General features: G+C 49.3%; 1 long non-coding RNA gene and 1 gene segment (V, D, J or C); one reads left to right on the forward strand and one right to left on the reverse strand.

Annotated features, from left to right (window-relative positions):
* The first annotated feature begins 1,079 nt into the window (after positions 1 to 1,079).
* On the forward strand, positions 1,080 to 16,793 carry LOC122101407. The segment is given in 4 exon segments: positions 1,080 to 1,169; positions 1,274 to 1,584; positions 15,409 to 15,413; positions 16,694 to 16,793. Coding segments are annotated over 4 exon segments (462 nt in total).
* Positions 6,071 to 13,351, reverse strand: LOC122101371. Its single transcript, XR_006146366.1, has 3 exons — positions 13,341 to 13,351; positions 8,792 to 8,795; positions 6,071 to 6,153 (listed from the first exon to the last, which is right to left on the reverse strand). It is a non-coding gene; the product is annotated as an uncharacterized LOC122101371 (long non-coding RNA).
* Positions 16,794 to 22,135: the final 5,342 nt, after the last annotated feature.

Raw genomic sequence — 22,135 nt, forward strand, 5'->3', positions numbered from 1 at the left:
GGTTTTTTGGAGATAGGAGTCTCACGGTCTCTCTTGCCCAGGCTGGCTTTGAACCGCAATCCTCAGATCTCAGCCTCCTGAGTAGCTAGGATTACAGGCATGAGCCACCAGCTCGAAGCTAGACTCTATGGAGAGATCAAGGAGTATAGCTCTTCACAAAGACTAAGTCAAAAACCAACAAAGTAAGCACCAGAAAGAGGGTACTGGGAGTGGAGAGATGAGGGGCAAATGGTAGAAGAATGATGTAGACAACATGGAGAACGCAGGCAAGAATACAGTGCCTATGCCACAGAATTGAGAACACTGAGCTAAGGGTGGGTCAAAGGGGAAAGGTGAGGAAGGAATGACTCAGATCCACATGCCTTGAATCCATGAACTGCTGTGTTCAATGATGTCAGCATACATGTCCTGAACATTAAGCAGAGAGAGGGAAGAGGAGGTGGAGGGGTGGGCAGGAATGTTGAAAGGGGCAACGTTGATCAAGCCTCAGTGTATTCATAAACTGCCTCACTGAACGGCACCTTTATTTTCTATTTAATTAAAAAATGTTGTGTTGTTGATGTACAGAGGGGTTACAGTTACGTGAATCAGGTACCATCAGTGCAGTTCTTTATGAACCATTCTTCCCTTCTGTTGCTCTCTCCCAATCCTTCCCTCCTGTCCCCACCCATTAGATTTCCAGTTCATTTTCCACAGTGTCTGGTGAGTATCACTGTGATATTTGTTCATTCCTGTTCCAGATTTTATGTGACTCCATTACCCTCCCAAATACAAACAATAAACAATACAAAAGGAAGAGGGAAAATGTTTTTAAAAAGCAAATGGCTCAGCAATCTTGACTAAGGGAAGCAGAGTTAAACTTCTATAAAGAAGTTCATATTCCATCAGTGCGTTTCTTGAAGCCAATTGATTAGAGACATTTCACAGTTTATTCACTCAACTAACAAACTCTGTCTTCCACCATCATCTCCTCTGTGCGCTGCCCTCCTGAGACTTCTGCCCCAGAGTTGCTTTATAGCAGAGGACATGCAAATAGGACGAACCTCTGCCCATGAAAACCAGCCCATCCCTGACCTGAGCTCTGTGAGCTGATTCCACCAGTGACTGAACACAGACCAGCACCATGGAGCTGGGGCTGCGCTGGGTTCTCCTTGTTGCTCTGTTGAAAGGTGATTCATGGGGAGCAAGGGATACTGAGTGTGCAAATGGACATGAGTGGGAGGAACAGTGGATGTGTGTGACCATGGCTGACCAGGATTCTCTGTGTTTGCAGGTGTGCAGTGTGAGGTGCAGCTGGTGGAGTCTGGGGGAGGCTTGGTGCAGCCTGGGGGGTCCCTGAGACTCTCCTGTGCAGCCTCGGGATTCACCTTCAGTAGTTACTACATGGACTGGGTCCGCCAGGCTCCAGGGAAAGGGCTGGAGTGGGTTGCACGAATTAATACAGATGGTGGTAGCACATGGTACCCAGACTCTGTGAAGGGCCGGTTCACCATCTCCAGAGACAACAGCAAGAACACACTTCACCTGCAGATGAACAGCCTGAGAGTGGAGGACACGGCCGTCTATTACTGTGCTAGAGACACAGTGCAGGAAATCCAGTGTGGGCCAGACACAAACCTCCCTGCAGGGCGCTCAGCACCAGCAGGGGGCGCTCGGCACAGCTTGGAGCCAGGTCAGCTCAGGAGCAGCTGCACACAGAGCCCAGGGCTGCTCTCCTGCTGTCTGCCCTGCCTCTGTGTCCACAGTGTGACAGCATCTCTCCTGAGTTCATGACCCGCACTCCTCTGGGATGGCTCCAGTCCTTTGCTGGGACTTTAAGAATGAACAGAGTATCATGCTGGAAGCAAAAATGGCTCTGCACTGGTGACCAGTATTTGATCCTGAAGAAACTCAGGGACTCTGGTGACCCCATGAGACTCAGGACAAAGATCCCAGGATTCACAGAGTCAGAATTTGTTCTGTGAACTAGAGGGAAAAAGCCTGGCATGGTGACTGGTGTCTGTAATCCTAGAGACTTGGGAGGAGGAGAGAAAAATGAGTTTGTGGAGGCCAAATGGGCTAAACTTTAATAACAATACATCTCAATCGATAAGCTGTATGTGGCAGCTGTTTCCTGTGATTCCTGCAACACAGGAGGCAAGTGTGGAATCACTGTCTGCAACCTGCCCCAGGCAAAAACACAGCACAGTACCAGAAAATAAATAACATTAAATAGCTGTAGAAAGGGTTGAAATGCAGGTGTGTTCCTAAAATAGGAGCCCTGAGTTCAAAACAGTACAGAGAGAGAGAGACAGAGACAGACAGAGAAAGACAGACAGACAAACAAAGTACCCACAGTCCATTGACCCATGACTCTTAACAGGCCTCAAATGCTGCCCTCCTCCCTCCACCTGTAGCACTGTTCAGGGGTTCAGAAGTGACCTAACAGAATTGCTCCATTCATTCACTTTCTGACTCAGTGATTCACAGACTCCTTTTCTCTTTGTCCAACCACCAAACGTACTTGGGGATCCAAGTCATAAAACACAGGGGTCAGCCATACCCCTGGATCTCTGCCCACGGCACCCTGGGAACGTGGTGGACTCCTCAGTCTCCCCTGACAAGGGCCTCTTGCTGTCCTCCAGGGGACGTGGAAGTGGACACGAGGAGTCTGGGTTAGACTGGACAGACAACAGGCCATGTGCATGTAGACTGACCTTGCTGGGCCCCGTCTGTCCTGGGGTTTCCTCCATCACGATGGCTCTGGAGTCCTGCGGATGTCCCGTCTGGGATGGAGGCCGGGTCCCTGTGGCTCCGTCATGAGCACTGTCACTGTGCACGTGCATCGTGGGCACGAGGGGCTGGGCCCAGGTGATCTCACAGCAATCTGACTGAGCTCCCTGCATCCCAGACGCCCCCACCTGCTCAAACAGGTCCTTGTTATTTCTCCATTACATCCTGATCAGAGAAGAGCAAGCTTCACTTCCTGAACAAGAACGTGTGTGTGAACTTGTCTGCAGGCTTTAGGAAGAAGACTTGCAAGTTCTGAGGTTTTCCCCAGGACCGTTTTTGTGGATGATGAGACAAATCATTCATCTCACCAGGAGACATCCATTACTCTGTCCATGTGGAGACTGTGGTGTCTTGGTTCCTCATTTGGATGTGAAAACTCCTCAGGAGGAGCTGGTATCTCGTAGCACAGCACTAATCATTGTAAAAAGATGAAGAAAGGAAAGATTTCACCAAAACAAAATCATCAATACTTTAGAGCATGTGTCTACTTAGACTATTAGTCATTTAACAATGTATATCTGTATTGAATAATAACCAGTACCTGTTAACGTATATCCTTTATAATAATAACTAAATTAATTAATTGGTAAACAAATGCATTGGTCCTGCCTCTGCTCTTCCTGCCCCAGCTCTCCTCTGTGTCTGCCCTACTTCTGCTCATCCCCTGACAGTCTCCCAGGCACTTCTCCATGTCTGTGTCTGTGGTCATCCTTGACTGTCTGGATCAGATGTTCTGCTTTCCACTGTGAGGTTTACTTAAACATAGGGAGACTTCACTTCAACAAAGCACAGAGAATAACACATTGGGGAAACTGACATTGCCATGATCTCCAAGATCAGATCTGAGGACGGCTAGAGATGAAAAACACAAATCCACCCAAGCCTAACGGAAAATGCTGCCTACAAATCTCCCAGAAACATTGAGACATAATGAAACATATATACAGACATACAGAATTCAAGAATATTAGGAAACACATTTACTATCATATCAAATGTAAACTGTATATATCAATGTATTACTAGATTTTAGGCATCTAGCAGCAGCTAGGCTAGCTGCCATCGTCTACATGAACATGCCAAGGTTTGTGATGCTATGATATTACAACAATGCCACTAAATAATAGGAATGTTTTATCTGCACCATAATTCTGTGGGACAATTTTATATATCCTGATCATCACTGCCCAAAACATTGTTGTGAGCTGAGCTGCTCATAGCTACGTGTTCTGAACGGGAAGTTGGCAAGATGCATGGCAAAGGCCATTCTGATGTTTCTCAGATAGAAATTATGGACAGGGCAGTGGAGCATGGAGCACAGGACATCCTAGGGAGAACGTGGCAGAGGAGGGCTGAGATTAATGTAAAGGTCCAACAAGAGAAGAACAGATAAAGGAAATGGGAAAGGTGTGGACAATGGAATAGAACTAACCCACAGACTGGAAGAGAGACTGTCATTAGTGATAGATCTAAAGAGAGTTAGATTAAAGGAAATAAACCAACCATAGAAACACCAGTATCACGTTATGTCTTGTTTGCAATAACTAGTATATGTCTGAGACAAACAGAAACTGTCAGACAAGTTGATGTTAGGCAAAGTGAACCCCAAGATAAAGATTCAAAAGATTTATCTTTCTTGCGATTGTTTCTAATATGTTTATAAGATGATTTTTTTGTTGCTTTGTATGTCCCTCCCCCACGGTATAATTCCTGCTTCCACTGTAATTGATGTTGGTATAATTTGTGGAGGGGAAGGGAAAAAAAATTGTTTAAATAGGGATCCAGGTGGACACGTTGCAACAATGAGATGTACAATTTGTTATGTTGAAAAACAAACTTATCAACTTTTGCCTGGGTGTGGGGGAGTAGGGGGTGGGGGGGAGAGGAGCAAGGGGGAGGGGGATGTGGTAGGGAGAGAATGGAAGGGATGGGAAGTGGAAACAAAGGAGGTGTCAACAATGCTTGATAAGAAATGTACTCATGATCCTGATCATGTAATTGTAAACACTCTGTACAGTATTTCAACAATAAAAAAATTGATAGCAAATAAGGAATCCCATGGTTTTTAAAACAATTTGAAGAACACACAAATACTTTATCGATAGTTACCAAATCAATGTTTACCTATGAGCACTGTATGTTACATGTAGTGACACATTGAGGTTATCACAATATACAATACATGGGATACGGTCAGAAATGCAGAGTGCATATGAACCACAAAAACAAACAAGAAAGCCAGACTGTGAAACTAATACAGCAGAGCCAACTGTCAAGCATCTGCCTGAACCCTGGCCATCTTGGTTTGTGGTCAGAATGAAGTAAAGTGTGGCAAAGCCACACCTAATCTCGGCTCAGGAAGGAGGCTCTGCAGAGCTCACACATGAGCACCATTCTCCTGGAACACACCAGGAACTGTGGGCCCTCCTTGGCTGTGCAGGACCAGAACAGGCATGGAGTACACACCACGGGAGACGCTGCCAGTGTGGAAACAATTCACCATTGTTTTACACTCTTGCGAGTGCACTAGGAGGTCACACGTGTGTTGCACTTTGTGTTTTGAGTGTGATCAGAAATGCTGACAGAACGATCACCAGGCACAATGGCAGAGTGAGAGGACATGTGTGTCCCTCTGCACCGCAGACAGCTCTCAGTGTTCTCACACTCTGCCTCAGGCTCCCAAGGACCTGCAGGTACAGTGTGAACCACAGCACATGGTCAGTGCACCATGATGTCTCCAAGATGACCATTGTCACCAAACTCCTCCAACACAGTCACCTCTGCTCTGGGAGCGCAATCTCTAGACTTCCCCCCAGAGCTGCTTTATATCAGAGGACATGCAAATAGGACGTCCCTCTGCCCATGAAAACCAACCCATCCTGACCTGAGCTCTGTGAGCTGATTCCACCAGTGACTGAGCACAGACCAGCACCATGGAGCTGGGGCTGCGCTGGGTTCTCCTTGTTGCTCTGTTGAAAGGTGATTCATGGGGAGCAAGGGATGCTGAGTGTGCAAATGGACATGAGTGGGAGGAACTGTGGATGTGTGGCCATTGCTGACCAGGATTCTCTGTGTTTGCAGGTGTGCAGTGTGAGGTGCGGCTGGTGGAGTCTGGGGGAGGCTTGGTGCAGCCTGGGGGGTCCCTGAGACTCTCCTGTGCAGCCTCCGGATTCACCTTCAGTAGTTACTACATGGACTGGGTCCGCCAGGCTCCAGGGAAGAGGCCTGAGTGGCTCTCATACATCAATAGTGATAGTAGAAACATAAAGTATGCAGAATCCGTGAAGGGTCGCTTCACCACCTCCAGAGACAACAGCAAGAACACACTTTACCTGCAGATGAACAGCCTGAGAGTGGAGGACACGGCCCTCTATTACTGTGCTACAGACACAGTGCAGGAAATCCAGTGTGGGCCAGACACAAACCTCCCTGCAGGGCGCTCAGCACCAGCAGGGGGCGCTGGGCACAGCTTGGAGACGGGTCAGCTCAGGAGCAGCTGCACACAGAGCCCAGGGCTGCTCTCCTGCTGTCTGCCCTGCCTCTGTGTCCACAGTGTGACAGCATCTCTCCTGAGTTCATGACCCGCACTCCTCTGTGATGTCTCCAGTTCTTTACTGGGACTTTAAGAATGAACAGAGTATCATGGTGGAAGCAAAAATGGCGCTGCAGTGGTGACCAGTATTTGATCCTGAAGAAGCTCAGGGACCCTGATGACCCCATGAGACTCAGGACAAAGATCCCAGGATTCACAGAGTCGTAATTTGTTCTGTGAACAAGAAGAAAAAGCCTGGCATGGTGACTGCTGTCTGTAATCCCAGAGACTTGGGAGGAGGAGATTAAAATGAGTATTTATGAAGGCCAAATGGGCAAAACCTTAATGACAACACATCTCAATCGATAAGCTGGTTGTGGCAGCTGTTTCCTGTGATTCCAGCTACACAGGAGGCAAGTGTGGAATCACTGTCTGCAACCTGCCCCAGGCAAAACCATAGCACAGTACCAGAAAATAAATCACATCAGAAAAGATGCAGAAATGGCTGAAATGCATGTGTGTACCTAAAATACTAGCCCTGAGTTCTGGGGAGAGAGAGAGAGAAGGAGAGAAAGAGAGCGAGAGAGAGAGAGAGAGGGAGGGAGGGAGAGAGAGAGAGAGAGGGCGCCCACACAGCTCACTCTTAACAGGCCTCAAATGCTGCCCTCCCCACTCCACCTGTGCACTGCTCAGGGGTTCAGAACTGAGCTAACAGAATTGCTCCATTCATTCACTTTCTGACTCAGTGATTCACACCCTCTTTTCCTCTTTGTCCAGCCATCAAATGTACTTGGGGACACAGTCTATAAAACATAGGGGTTGGCGATACCATGGAGCTCAGCCTATTGCGCCCTGGGAAAGTTGGTGGACTCCTCAGTCTCCCCTGACCAGGGCCTCTTGCTGACCTCCAAGGGACGTGGAAGTGGACATGAGGAGTCTGGGTTGGACTGGACAGACAACAGGCCATGTGCATGTAGACTGACCTTGCTGGGCCCCGTCTGTCCTGGGGTTTCCTCCATCACGATGGCTCTGGAGTCCTGTGGATGTCCCGTCTGGGATGGAGGCCGGGTCCCTGTGGCTCCGTCATGAGCAGTGTCACTGTGCACGTGCATCGTGGGCGTGAGGGGCTGGGCCAGGTGATCTCACAGCAATCTGACTGAGCTCCCTGCATCCCGGACGCCCCCAACCTGCTCAAACAGGTCCTTGTTTATTTCTCCAGTACATCCTGATCAGAGAAGAGCAAGCTTCACTTCCTGATCAAGAACGTGTGCACTCTACAGGCTTTAGGAAGAAGACTTGCGAGTTCTGAGGTTTTCTCTGGACAGTTTTTGTGGATGATGAGACAAATCATTCATCTCACCAGGAGACATCCATTACTCTGTCCATGTGGAGACAGACGTGACCTCATTTGGAAGAGAAAACTCCTGGTGAGGAGGCCCTGGTTCCCATAGGACAGGGAGGGGACTGTAGAAGACACTTCTGTATTCATCATTGTAGAGTGAAGACAGGATGGGAAGATTTGTACCTAACAGAAATCATCAATAGTTTAGACAAAATCTACTTAACCTATTGAACATCTACCAATGTATGTGTGTATTGAATACTATAAAGTCCCTTGTTTGGGGCATGTTTTCATTAGAATGAATACATAACTAAATTAATTAATTCCAAAGTGAATAAATGAGGAAACATACAATTAACCCTGTGTGAGCTCTACTGATGTCTAGGGGCCTGCAGGTCAGCGGTGTGTAGTCCTCAGGGTCCAGGCACTGGTGCCACACTGTGTTTCATGGGTAACGGGGACAGGGAAGGATCATCTCAGGGCACGGGTGAATACTTCTGATATTGGTGCTCATTTTGGTTCCCTGAAAACATTTTTCAAGGTTTCTTCAGAATGGAAAATATTGTTCCACCTCTATTGGTACAAAATTCATAATTAAGTGTATTTGGATTTAGATTTGCAGCATTTCAAAAATTATTATTGTTATTATAAATGTGATGTTCACAGGGATTACAGTTGCATAAGTTAGAGAAAGAATACATTTTTCTTTGGACAATATCAACCGTTCCCTAGCTCTCTCCCCATTTCTCCCTCCATCAGTTGTATAAGTCATCATCTACACAGTGTCTAGTGAGTACCACTGCTGCCTCTGCTCAGCCTTTTTCCTTCCACTTCTGTGCAGCCCCATGATCTCGAGGGTGCAGTTACTGTGAAACCATTGTGAAATGACGCTAATGCACAGAACATCACCTCACATGGACTCCTCCATGTTCTGCAGAGATGATGTCTTCTAGGTTCTGAGACTTGGATCGTCCCTATTGTTGAAGAAATGACCTGGTTTCAGGCTTCTGGATTTCTGAGACTTGTCCTGAGGCTGCTGTAGGATCACTCACGGAGGACGGGCCCTGTGCTGACGAGAAGATGTGTTCTGGAGCCATTACATTAAGTGTTCTGCAAACATTGCTAGATCCTGAACTTGTCATCACCTAGCTGGGCACCTGTCAATAGTGCGTGTAATTCTAACAACTCAGGAGGATGGCATCTGAGGATTCTGTTCTAAGTTAGGCTGGACAGGAAAGTCCATAGGACTCTGATCTCCAATTAACCACCAAAGGTGAGGAATGGAGCTGGGGCTCAGTAGTAGAGCCTGAGCCTGGAGCAGAAATGCTCAGAGACTGCACCCAGGCTGTCCTGGAGTTCAAGGCCCAAGACCACCACCAGAAATAAAAAAGCAATCATCTGTCACCTTCACTTTAGCTCCAGTATTTCATCTGCATGTATAAGGAGCAACAGCGTGTTGACTGGTGCTTCTCCAGAGAGACCGTGAAGGTCAAGACGCCGCCTCCAGTAACGTGTCCTGTGACTTCATTACTGGACAGAGTATGTGGTGTCACCTTGGTGACCCCTCTCAGCACTATTGGATGACAGTTGTATTCATATATTTAGAAGAGACAGCAAGGCAAACCACTCAAAAAGAGCCAAGAACTCAAGACGAGGAAAGCGCAGTGGAGGAAGAACGGACACCATAATTGGAAGGCTCCTCAGAGGGCAGTGCGGGCAGCGGCAGCGCTCACAGAGCCCTGTGCTTCTCAGAGCTTCTCCTCCAGGGGCCGGGGTGAGGACAGGCTGCGTCCAGTGCCTGATGCTGTCATTCTACTGTGTTTCTGAGGCGCGAGTGACAGACTCACCGGGTCACCACAGGGGCCAGCCTGCTGCCGACCCTCCAGGGATGTGGATTCCACGCATGAACTCCGGTGGAGGGCGTTTGCTCTGTGGTCTGACCTGTGTCTTCCGGCTTGCGTCCTCTGCCTCCCGCTGCTTCCAGAATCATGAGCTGAGCAGTCAAATGTGGAATTCTCTGGAAAGAGTTGCTCAGCTCTGCTCCAGAGACCAAGAATTCCGGGAGACATGGAGGCGGAGTAAGGACTGTGAGGGAGCACCGTGGGCTCCTGCTGTCCCGTCTCATTCAGACGTTTCCACAGACAGAGATCAGCAGGAAGAGAAACACTGCACTTTTCACAGCAGATGGGGAGTGGTTTCATACACTGGTGCTTTGTGCCTCTTTGTTCCAGGAAGCAAGATCATCTCTCCTTACGAGGCCGATAAGGACACTCCTGCCCTGCAGAATGCCATCTGTGTCTCCACACAGTGGGAACTGGCGTCTGCTCCCTAATATCAAGAGCACATGGGTCAGCAATAAGGAGTGAATAAATGGTTAGTAAGTCTCTGTACATCCATGGCACAGGTAGAAGACGTTCCCTCTCCATCATCACAGTCTGATCCTTGAGAGACCCGGTTCTCGGGATCAGTGATGTCACTACTTGTTCACTGTCTGAGACCGATGCTGCACAGCAGTGTGTGCATTTCAACACCAACCCAGTGTCACAGTGACACTGATGAGGAAATGGGGGGGTTAGAATAAGCAAGTGGAGCCAGGCCCCAGTGCTCTCCTTACCATCCTAGCAGTTGAGGAGAGGATCACACACAGATCTGGGGATCACACTGTAGTCAGTGCAGGAAGGAAAGGCTGTGAGACTCTTACCTCCATTAACGGCCAAAAAGCCAGAAGTGGTGCTATGGCGGAAATAGGAGTGAGCCAATCTTCATCAGAATGCAGACACGCTGACTTGAACAGTATACATGTACACCAGGGACTCCAGGTCTCTCTGGAACCTTCTTTTCTATTTCCTGGGAGTAAACTACCCGAGTAACCACCGTGTGTCTTCATGCAATCCTGCAGGCTCTTCTCATGAGCGGTCACGTCTACCAATCTCCCTCCCAGTTCAGTACACCTCTGAAGACCAGGACAAGCCCTGCAGTCCCAGAACACTTGGTCCACAAGGATTCTCCTGCTTCTGCATGCTTGTTCTTTCTCTTTCCCTCCACTGACACTCATTGGATCTACTTCCTGATCAAGGTTCTGAGGTTCTGTGTATGTGCATATATGTGTGTTTGTGTATATATGTGTGCTTGTGTATTGTGGGCATGCATATACCTGTGATGTGTGTGCATTTCTATTAGTGTGCAAGTGTCTTTCTGGTGTGTGCCGAGGTATGTGTAGGTGTGTACTTGTGTGTGTGATAAGGACAGACACTGTGCTTGTGTGAACATATGACATATCTAGCTGCCCAATCAGGTCCTTCAGCATGCTTGCCTCTTGGTAAGTGGAAGGAGGTGAGGTTGTGGTCATGGGGCTGAGTCTCTAGAGACCAGCGGTCAGCCTCCTTGGTGGAGGAACTACAGGTGACAGGGGAATGAGGACTGTGGTCTCTAGAGACCCGCGGTCACCTCCCCCGGGGGACAGGAGACAGGGGACAGGGACGCTGCACCTCCTATGCAGCCACAAGCAGGTTGCCCCCACATGCAAATTCCTGCATACACACTGGGAGAAGTCGCACCCTCGCTTAAATTCAGCCTCTTCCTCACTCTGGAAATGTGTCTGCGCGTGACAGACCTTGTGAACATGGAGCAAGTGTGGTCTTTGGGCTCCTGCTGGCAGCTCACAGCGGTGGTGACTTGGGACTGGGCAGGAGCGTGGGATGCGGCGTCTGGGCCGAGACGCAGCTGCTCCTCTGTCCACAGCTGTGCTGTCCCAGGTGCAGCTGCAGGAGTCAGGCCCTGGCCTGCGGAGGCCCGTGCAGATGCCGTCCCTCTCCTGCGGTCTCTGGTGACTCCGTCAGCATGGTGACTGTGGAGCTGGACCCGACAGGCCTCAGGGAAACGCGGGAGGGGACTGGACACATCTATAAATGTGAGAGCACCGCATACAGCCCGAGCCTCCAGAGCAGAGTCACCATGACAGTGCACACCTCCAAGGACCAGTGCTCCCTGCAGCTGAGCTCCGTGACCACGGAGGACACGGCCTTGCACGACTGTGTAGGACACACTGAGGAGACCAGGTGTGAGCCCTGCCACAAGCCTGAAACAGGGATGCACAGGACCTGCAGGGATGTCGAGCATGCCCGAGCCCAGAGTCCATCCAGAGCACAGCGTGCAGCCCAGGGCTGGTGTCACCGTCTGGCTGCGTCTGTCCAGCCAATTGCCAGGGATCCCGTCTGGATCTGAATCTGGAGGCTGCCACTCTGTGGTGTCTCTGAGTTCACAATGTGATCATGTTGTTATGATCTTCAAACGATAAAGCATGCTCCAACATCAATGAGACCAGGGCATCGTCCTGGAAACGGCAACGACCCAGCCGTGGTCCCCAGGACCTGAGGAAGGCCAGGGGACCTGACGATCACTTTCCCATCAGACCTGGGGAGACACTCTGGGATTCCCTGCTGAGGAGGCCCTGAAATTCCCGTTGAAAACGTGAGGGACATGGCTACGCACAGGGTCCTCCCTGCAATCCAGGCTGTGTGGGAAGTGGGGACTGGAGGATCGTGGTTCAAATCCAGCCAGGGAAAACACTAGCCAGCTGAATCTCAGTCAAGGAGCTGGGGGTGACGGCCCAGGCCCACAGGGCCCCCAGCTACACCAGAGCTATGGACACAGCGTTTGAGCTCCAAGCCCAGCCTCAGTCACAGCAAGACTCTGTCCGAATAACAGCTGACAGCAAAATGAGAGGCATGGCCAGTCACGGCACGACGGCCCAATGAGCACAGGCCTGAGTTCTAACCCAGTACTTCCAAATCCTGTGAGGAGAAGCCAGACCGCCACCCCTGGAGCTGGCAAACCTTCCCTTTCTCCCATTCCCGCCTGTGCACATCCAGCTCACGACTGGACAATGGGGTAGTGTCAGTGGACTCATTTTCCTGCTCAGAGATTCTCTTCCGTGTGTGTTCTTTTCTCTGGTCAGCAGAAATGGCCGTTGTAAGTGTGTGGACTGAACCCCAGGTCAGGTGGGGACCTGGGGTCAGGTGTTGCTCAGGCCGGGGCTTCTGCAGACCTGGGGAACGTGCTGGTGCCACGTCTCAGCCTGCGTGCATCAGCCCTCTCCTGCTGCCTCTCAGCAGGCCTCCTGTGGGAATGGAGGTGGACATCGGGTCTGGAGGGAGGCTGACCAGGAGTCTGGGATGTGGATGCAGAGCTCACCCTTGTCCACTCTGTTCACATGGTTTCACCTCCACCGTCTGCGGCTCTGGAGAAACGGAGACATGGGCAGCCTGGTTGTGCTGTGAGGCTCTGGACCAAGGGCAGGTGTCTGTGAGTCCTGGAATTGTGTGCTGTCCAGGACCAAGGGGACATGTCTGTGAGTCCTGGAATTGTGTGCTGTCCAGGACCGAGGGCAGGTGTCCATGAGTCCTGGTTTTGGCACTGTCCGGGCACTGCTGCTCACCCTGAATCTTGTGCTGAGAAGAGCTGCCTCCCAAGGCCTCTGCCCCGCATCCTGGCCCCTGTGGTGCTGCTCCTCACCCTCCTCTCACACTCCCCTCCCTGAGACAAAGACAAATCTCGCCCTGTTCCCTCACCACACCATTACCCGAAGGAACAAGGCTCATTTCTTGAGGAAGGATTTTTGTCTGAACTCCATAGCTTAGGAAAGGCATCTTTCACCTGTGAAGGGTTGACCCTGTGGAATCATTTGGACAGTACACAAACCCTTCTCCTCACCAGGAGACAGCACCCTCCAGGTACCTGCTGTGTGTGTATGGAGCAGGAGGGGCGCAGTGCTCTGCTGGCCTGGGGTCCTGGTACCCGTGTGTGCTGCAGCCATGGTGACCATGGACACCGCAGTAAAGACACCAAGCTGTGGAACTCAGATTTTAGCCTCCAGGATGGCAAAGCCTTCCTCCAGCTCAACGCTGAGTTGTTACATACCACACCACATTTCCATACAACAGTTTACCCAGCACAGGATTCCCCACACAGACACCAGCAGTGTGAATACCACCACCATGGGTACAGATACTTCCTGTCGATTTCCTCTCCATTCTCCTATAAGCTCCTCCAGCTACTTGAGAAAGCTTCCTTATTTGCCCCAGGGTGGATCGGTGTCAACCTGGTTCTCCCTGTTCTCCCTCAGCCCATAGATTTCCTCATCCTCCTGAAGATCCCTCCACAGCCTCCTGGACGTTGGGTGATTGTCTGTTCATTTCTGAATTTTAATTTCCGGGCTGGTAGGCAGAAGTCCACTGAGCCTTTGGACGCACCAGCAAACCCACCGCCCCGTACTTTCACAGTTCCAGGCTTCCAGGCATTATCAGTGTCATCCTTCCACCATATCGGCTGACATGAAGATTGCATTGTGTGGGTCTTTCCCATGTGTATCTGCAACTGAAGGATTGCACACAGGAATGGAATTTCGATATTAAGGGCATATAATGCCATTGCTATGTCGTGAGAGCCCCCAAAACACAAGCTCTGAGACCCAAAAGGATAGGGAGGATGCATTGCCACCTCCCACATGAACCCTCAGAGCACTGAGACTTTCCTGAAAAGGTCACTCAGTCTTGACTTGATGGGAATGCAGATTTCTATGCTGGTGTAGGCCAATTTCACACCAGGCTTTCTGGAAGCTTGGGCTAGAGAAGACTCAATTACTGCTTACATTGTCCTCTTAAGATAAAGAGGTCATTATCACTGGAGTGTGATTAGACCATTTAATTGGTGCTTGTGACTTTAAGGACATTGAGACCTCACACTCTGAGGTACGCCCTGCACCCTACTCAATAAATACCTTGTAAAATGGCCCCAGGGCACCTGAAGCTGGTGGAAGGCTTCAGGCCCCAGGCACCCCAAACCTGATTCCAGACCTGTGTCCATTACTGTCCAGTCCCTAGGCTCCACATATTGCAACATGTGTGGACATAAATGACCACTCTGGACTGAACATTCCAGAACCCAGACAAAACACCATTGAGAATTGATAAATGGGAGAGGGGGGACCAAGATGGCGACGGGGCAGTAGGGAAACGCCACAGCTCTCCCCAACCAAAAAGAGAGTTCCACTTCCAAGGCTTAATCTCCCCAAGAGACTGACAACAACAAAAAGATGAACACTCAGAGAAAAACAGGAGGAGGAAAATAACAAAAAAGAGAGAGAGGAAAAGAAGAATTTCAGAACAGAGAAGAGCGAAGACCCCTCCCCCAACCTTCACAAGCAGTTTTGCGGCTCACGTATAGTAAATATAGAAACTTAAAATTTCCAGATATGTTACAACAGGCAGAATTAATGAATTAAACTAACCAGAAGGAGTTATCCCAGAAGCACAGCAAGTTCTAGGAAAAGGGATCCCTGATAATAAAAGGAAAAGAAAGATTCTCCCAACAGTTATGACTAAGTTTGGTCTAGCTTATGTTCTAGGGAATAGATGGTGGTTTCTCACAAAATATAAAGTTAGTGACATCACATTTCCTGAACCGACCGATGAACCATTGCCTTATACAGGAACTTATAAAGATGAAAATGGATTAATGTAAAAGGAAAGAGTATTTGGTACTCATTAGATTTTATGCTAAGATTAGGCAGCTCTAGACTTTTATGGTGTTTATTATTAAAACAACAACAAGATAGTTTAAAATAACAATTAGAAATTTATGTGAACAAATATTGGGATTAAAATTATAGAAAATGGAGAATGCCTGACTCAACCTGGAAGTGGATTTTAGGATGGTTTCAAAGGGACTTGAAAACATATGGAAAAAAATAAAAAGAGTACAGTATAAGTACAGCCCTGTCTTAGGTTTGTTAATTATTAAACATAAAAAGGCTGAATAGATGACGCATTCTATTAAACTATATGCTAGACTTGTCTCGCACCACTTAGCTCAAACAGTTGGTGGGATAGTCATAAGTTTCCATATAACCCATCAATGCTTTGCTTTTCTTAAAAATTGATTACATGCTTAAATAAACAAAGAATCTATGTCACAATCACACACTGTATAAAAATGTTAATTCTCTTGGGCTGGGAAGGTGGCTCAGTGGTAGAGCGCTTGCCTTGCATGCCGGAGGCCCTGGGTTCGATTCCTCAGCACCACATAAGCAAAAAGAAAAAACCTGTAAGTGGCGCTGTGGCTCAAGTGGTAGAGCACTAGCCTTGAGCTGAAGAGCTGAGGGACAGTGCCCAGGCCCAGAGTTCAGGCCCCACGACCAGACCCAAAAAAAAAAAAAAAAAAAAATGTTAATTCTCCTCAATGAAGATACTACTTTTGAGTCTGTGTCTGTCACTTTGCCGACTCCTTGTCCACCTATCCAGAGATCCCTGTCCCGTTGGTCCCAGTGCGCTGAGCTGGTCCATCGCTCAAGTGCATCATGGGCACGAGGGGCTGGGCCCAGGTGATCTCACAGCAATCTGACTGAGCTCCCTGCATCCCGGACACCCCCACCTGCTCAAACAGGTCCTTGTTTATTTCTCCATTACATCCTGATCAGAGAAGAGCAAGCTTCACTTCCTGAACAAGAACCTGTGTGTGAACTCTACAGGCTTTAGGAAGAAGACTTGCGAGTTCTGAGGCTTTCCCCGGACAGTTTTTGTGGATAATCAGACAAAGTATTCACTTGTTCAGGAAGCATCCGTTCTGTATCCATGTGGACACAGATGTGTGCAGGAAGCAAGATAATCTCCACTTTGTGGGGGAAGGAAAGAGAGTCAGGAGGAGAAAAACTGTGGAAATGCGGGAATGTGTGACACTGTTCAAATGGAAATGTCCTCATCACCTGACTTCGGTAACTGTAACTCTCTGTACATGAGCTTTTCAATAACATTGTAAATATTAAAGAAAATTAATATCAAACTGTTCTGTAGTCCAGCAATTCCACTCCTGGGAATTTATCCAGAAGATTACAAACCAGGATGCGTTAGACGCATCAGGTTAAAGTATAGAACCAGCCCAGATGCACGTCCCCCTCAGTGTGTGTGTGTCTGTGTCTGTGTGGGTCTGTGTGTGGGGAGGGGAGGGGACATAAGTTCCCTTATGTGACCATTACATATTTGTTGACACAGAGCCTCCCTAGACCCAGCCATAGCCCTCCTGGGCACCGACCCTGACATCAGGAGCCAGGATATGAGGACAGCTGCCCGTCCATGTCCATTGACACGCTAATCACAATAGCCAAGATGTGGAAACCGCCCGGACGCCTAAATGAAGGAGGGGATCCAAAGCTGTGGTACCTACACACAAGGGCATTTTACACAGCCGTTAGGAAGAACAAAGTTGTCATCTGCAGGGACATGGATGGACCTAGAACAAACTGTGTGATGAGGTAAGCCAAGCTCAGAGAGACAAATGGCCCATATTCTACTGATATGTGGGAATTAGATCTAAACTACAGGGGGATGTGATAACTGACATGGGACATGATTGTCCATATGTGACCGTTCCATACTTGCTGACGAATGATATCCTCTAGACAGTCGAGGGCCAGGCATTTATTCCAGTCCATCTTGTCAACCTATGTTTTTCCCTCTCTTTCTAGAACTTCAAAGGTGAGCTGAGCACCAGTGGCTCATGCCTTGTAATGCTGGCTGCTCAGGAGGCTGAGACCTGAGGATCGTGGTTCAAAGCCAACCTGGGCAGGAAAGTCCTGTGAGACTCTTATGTCCAGTTGACCACTCAAAAACTGAAAGTGGCACTGTGGCTCAAAGGAGTCGAGAGCTAGCCTTGAGCAAAGAGAGCTCCAGAACAGCACCCAGGCCCTGAGTTCAAACCCACGACTGACTAAGAAGAAAAAATAGGAGAGAGAAACTCAAGCTTCTTTCTTTAGTAAACTTATATTTACTGTCTTTAAGTAGTACAAAGAAGAGACTCCTCAGCCAATCTGTTCATACGAACAATCCGCCTTGATCAAAGTGACCCTTACATCATTCTCCTCAGCCTCCCGACCCCTCCCCTCCCCTCATTTGTTTAGTTTCCTCAGAGATGCATTGATATCATGGCTGCTTCCTCACCCTTCCCCTTCCCCTCCAACACCTTTCCAGAGCTAGTGCCTGGTATTCATCTTGGGGTGTCAGCTAGTATTCTAAGGAATTACACCATTTGCATTGCAGACACCAGAGTCAGGTAACACATTTGTGTGCACTTGTACACAATCCCGTTTGTGTTCAGGGGCACATGTATGGATTAGATCGGGCTTCCACACAGGAGGGAGAACTTGCATCCTTGTCTCTATGGGCTGACTTACCTCACTTAAGCTAACTTTTGCCAGGCCTGTGCATTTCTTTGCGAATGAGGTAAAATCATTCTTTCTAGTAGATGAGTAATTCCATGGTGCTCCTATACCACTCCGTCCATTCGTCCATTGAGGGGCACCGGGGCTGTTCCGGGCCTTGGCTCAGTTCCTTGCTCTCTCTGCAGTGCTGGTCACTTCCCCTCTGCCTGCCTGGAGGCTGCTGAAGTCTAGCTTTGCTGGGAGTCGCTGCTGGTGTGCTGTCATTACGTCAGCACTAGAGGGCAGTGCAAGCCCGGATTTGTTCAGAATGAACCAGGAAGTCAACTAGAAATAGTAGTTTATCTTCTCAGGCCTGTGCCTGGGGCTGGGGGAGGTGCAGGTGTACAATACAACACACACCCACTTCTGCAGTTAATGGAGATGTTAGTGACATGGACTTTCCTACCCTGGATGACTTCAAACCATGATCCTCACATCTCAGCTTCCCAGGGAGCTGGGATTATAGTCATAAGTCACCAGTACCAGATGATTTTAATTCCTTTTTATTGGCACAGAGTTTGAAATATTCCTTAGTACAACTGTAGAGCAAGAGATCCAGAGCTTGTCAGGATATTTTTACATTTAAATTGGACATGAATGGTTTATGTTTTATTTTTATGTGTGCTTACTGAAATAAGTGCACATTTTGGGTATGTAGAACATCTAATATAAAGATATTTTGTTCCCCAATAGTTAGTACATGAAGTTTTTATATAAGTATATTGTAATTATTAAAGTGTTGTCCAGACCACTTACCATTTCCTAACTCGGGTAATGAGTAGATTCTTTTAGACAATGTCATGCAGTACATGAAGTTTTACCTGTGGATGGACTTTAAATGAGTGACAGAGATGGAATTCTAGGGTGTAGAGACAAAAGCTAACCAGCTGCCTTTTCTACTTTTTCACTGAAAAACTAAAATTGGGATTTCTACTTGCATGAACTCACAGACCAGTCCTTCACTTTTTCTACCTCACCTTACATTTGAGATAATTTTAATAGTTTTCCTCCTGCTCTTCTTCCCATCCTCACATCCTTTTAATGTTTCCTTCTGTTCTCTCTTCTTCTCCACCTCTGCTTCCTACTGCTCCTCCTTCTTCCTCTCTGTCTGCTTTCTTCCACATCACATTTCACAGGAATCCTGTCTACCTGAGTGAGATTCACTCTGCTTCCATGGATCTTCACATCACTATCAGAGTTAGCATCTCCTGTGAGGGCTCTGCCCCAGCCTCTTAGCTAATCAGCACCGATGTCCTGGCTGCTGTTCCCGGTGTCCCTGAGCAGCAGGACCCTGTGGATAACAGCAGAGTGGACAGAGCACAGGTGTGAGCCAGCATCCTGCTGAGCTGAGTGCCTTCCTACAGGAGCCTTGGCCATGTGAGTCTCCAGCTGTCACCGTCTTGTGAACAGAGGTCTGTCTTCCTCCCCATGGGCACCGTGCTGGGCCAGCAGCTGCCCAGACTCTGCCTTTGCCTTGAACCTCTACAGAATGAGGAGAACACCTTGGTGGGACACCAAGGAATCAGGTGGCTGCACTGGTTTCCTGAGCCCAGCGACAGTCCAGGCCTTTCAGACATTCCTGGTTCATTCTGTAGCACACACTTGTCCCAGGCTGAGACGTGTGTGCTCAGCCCACATGACAAAGGGCCTCCACCCACCATGTGAGCCCATGTGTGCCCAGTTCAGGACAGCTGCATGTCAGTCAGACATATCAGACACAACGACCCAGCAGGGTCCATGGTGCCACACAGACTCCACTATTCACCACTGCACACAGCCATCAGCCATGTCAGCCCACGAGATCCACAGGAAACCTTGGGACTCCAAAATCCAGCCTCAGCCCTGCTGGAAGTCCTTCCTGAGGTCAGCTGCATCTTCTCTCTGTGCTTGTCAGCTGGTGAAGGTGTCACTAAGGACAATAGGTTATGTTACACGGTGAGATGTTACCTCACTGACGACTGAAGATCAACCTCCATCAGTGATATGTCACCTGATAAAACTTCCAGGTTCAAACGTGAGATGTGATGTGAAAGAACTTTTAAGTTTCTCCATGTGTCTCTCAAATAAATATGAGTGAAACACGAGAATTTCCCAATTGCACCAAATACACAAACACATAGGTGGAGTGTTCAGTGTGTCTGCTGCCTGCTGGGGAACTTGGCACACGCTCCTTGGGCTTCATCTGGGGAGCTGGCCAGGGGTCTGCATGGAGCTTCCTTATGTGAGCCCTCTTACTTGAGTGAACGTGAAGCATTGCTGGTCAAGAGCTGCAGGACACGGAGGAGCCTCCCTGCCTGCCCTAGACACAGCCTCCTCCTCTGAGGACAAAATGAGCTCCATCTCTCTTGGCCTCTCCCCACCCTCTCCAGATTGAACCAGGTGCAGGGTCTTTGCCTTGCTGTCTGGGGACAGGGTCCTTCTTCCAGAGAGAGGCCCAGAGCCTCACTGCCTCTGAACCACAGCGTTGAACCAAAGCTGTGCTCAGAACGGTTCTGAGTGTCACTGGCCATCCCCATCCAGCAGACGTGGATGCTGCCCAACAGTGCACCAGACCTGCCCTCCTCAGACTCCCCTTCCTGAGCCATGAGGCCTGAGTGGAGGAGGTGGAGTCAGCACCAGGTGAGAGGAATGCAAATGCACCCGGGCCCTCCCACTCCTGGGTTGAAAAGACCAGCACTGAGCTTGGCTGAGGACGGCTGTGGACAGGACAGCATGGACAGGCTGTGCTCTACCCTCCTGCTGCTCACTCTCCCTTCCTGTGAGTGCTCTGCTCAGGGCCCTGGGGTGGGAAGTCTCCTGTGCTCCCCTGACCCTGCTTCACCTCCGCCTGGTGTTTCTCCACAGGGGCCCTGGCCCAGATTGCCCTGAAGGAGTCTGGCCCTGGGCTGCTGCCACCCTCCCAGACCCTCAGACTCACCTGCTCCATCTCGGGATTCTCTCTGAGCACTTATGGTGTGGGTGTGAGTTGGATCCGGCAGCCCCCAGGGAAGACCCTGGAGTGGCTGGCAAATGTGTGGTGGAATGATGATAAGTACTACAACCCAGCCCTGAAGAGCCGGCTCTCCATCTCCAAGGACAGCTCCAACAGCCAGGTGTTCCTCACACTGGACAGCGTGGACTCTGCAGACACAGCCACCTACTACTGTGCTAGAGACCACAGAGGCACAGCCACAGGGGCCTCCTGCACAAGATCTCAGGCTGGGCCTCAGCTCTGTGCTGGCCCCGAGCATCAGGAAGGTGCAGCTGCTGCTCTTTCCTGGCAGCCTCTGGGCTTTCCTCTTCCCCTCAGGGTCTCAGTTGGTTTCCTGTTTCTTCTCTAAGTTCACATCTCAGCTTCCTTGCCAAATGTTCATGAAGGGATCCTGGGCTCTGCTTTAAAAAGAAAAGTGAAGCCTCTGATCCTAGCTATTCTAGGGTCTGACATCTGAAGCTCATGTGGGAAGCCAGCCTGTGCAGGCAAGTCTGGGCTGCTAAATCTAATGATCCAAGGTGGCAGTAGTGAAGCTGTGGCTCAAGTGGTAGAGTGTTGCCTTCAGCAACAGTTTATGGGCTGGGTCCAGGCCCTGGGTTCCAACCCAGGACAGGCACAAAAAATGCAGCCTGCAGGCTTGTATCTGTCATGATAGAAGTTAGTTCTGGCTGACCCTGAACACAGAATTGTACATTAATGGAAGTGTGCCAGCACACTCACAACTAGAATTCACTGAATGTCCAGGGCTCAGGGACTGGTCAGGTAAACATGTCGGAACCAGGAAAACAAAGGTTTCAGGTGGAGTGTGCATGTAGCTGTCAAACACTGATGATGGAAATGTACACATTTGGCCAAGAAGAGAAAACATACAAAATTCACAACCCAGTAGTGTAAAGCACTGCAGATCACTGGGACACAGACACGTGTGTGAAGACCACACACTGCCCTCCCCAGCCCAGCCCTGAGGGCCTTTCTCCAGGTGCCTCTATTTTCAGACCTCCGGAGGTTCAGCCTCACTTTTCTCTGCTGAGTCAGCATCTCACAGGCCCTGGAGGCTCTTGCAAATCCCCTGAACAGTACCGTACAGGACACAGGAAGGGGACTGCTGTGCCTACAGTGCTCAGGACAGGTACCTGTGGTCCAAGCACATAAGGCTAGCTGTTCTGCTTGAAGGTGGAGATCTATTCTAGCTAGATGTTTCAGGAAACTCTTTTCAACCATTTGCTGTGTGGTGTGTGTGTGTGTCTGTGTGTGTGTGTGTGTGAG

This window comes from Dipodomys spectabilis, unplaced genomic scaffold, assembly GCF_019054845.1.
Source record: "Dipodomys spectabilis isolate Male_0828 unplaced genomic scaffold, ASM1905484v1 ptg000657l, whole genome shotgun sequence".
Classification (NCBI taxonomy): domain Eukaryota; kingdom Metazoa; phylum Chordata; class Mammalia; order Rodentia; family Heteromyidae; genus Dipodomys; species Dipodomys spectabilis.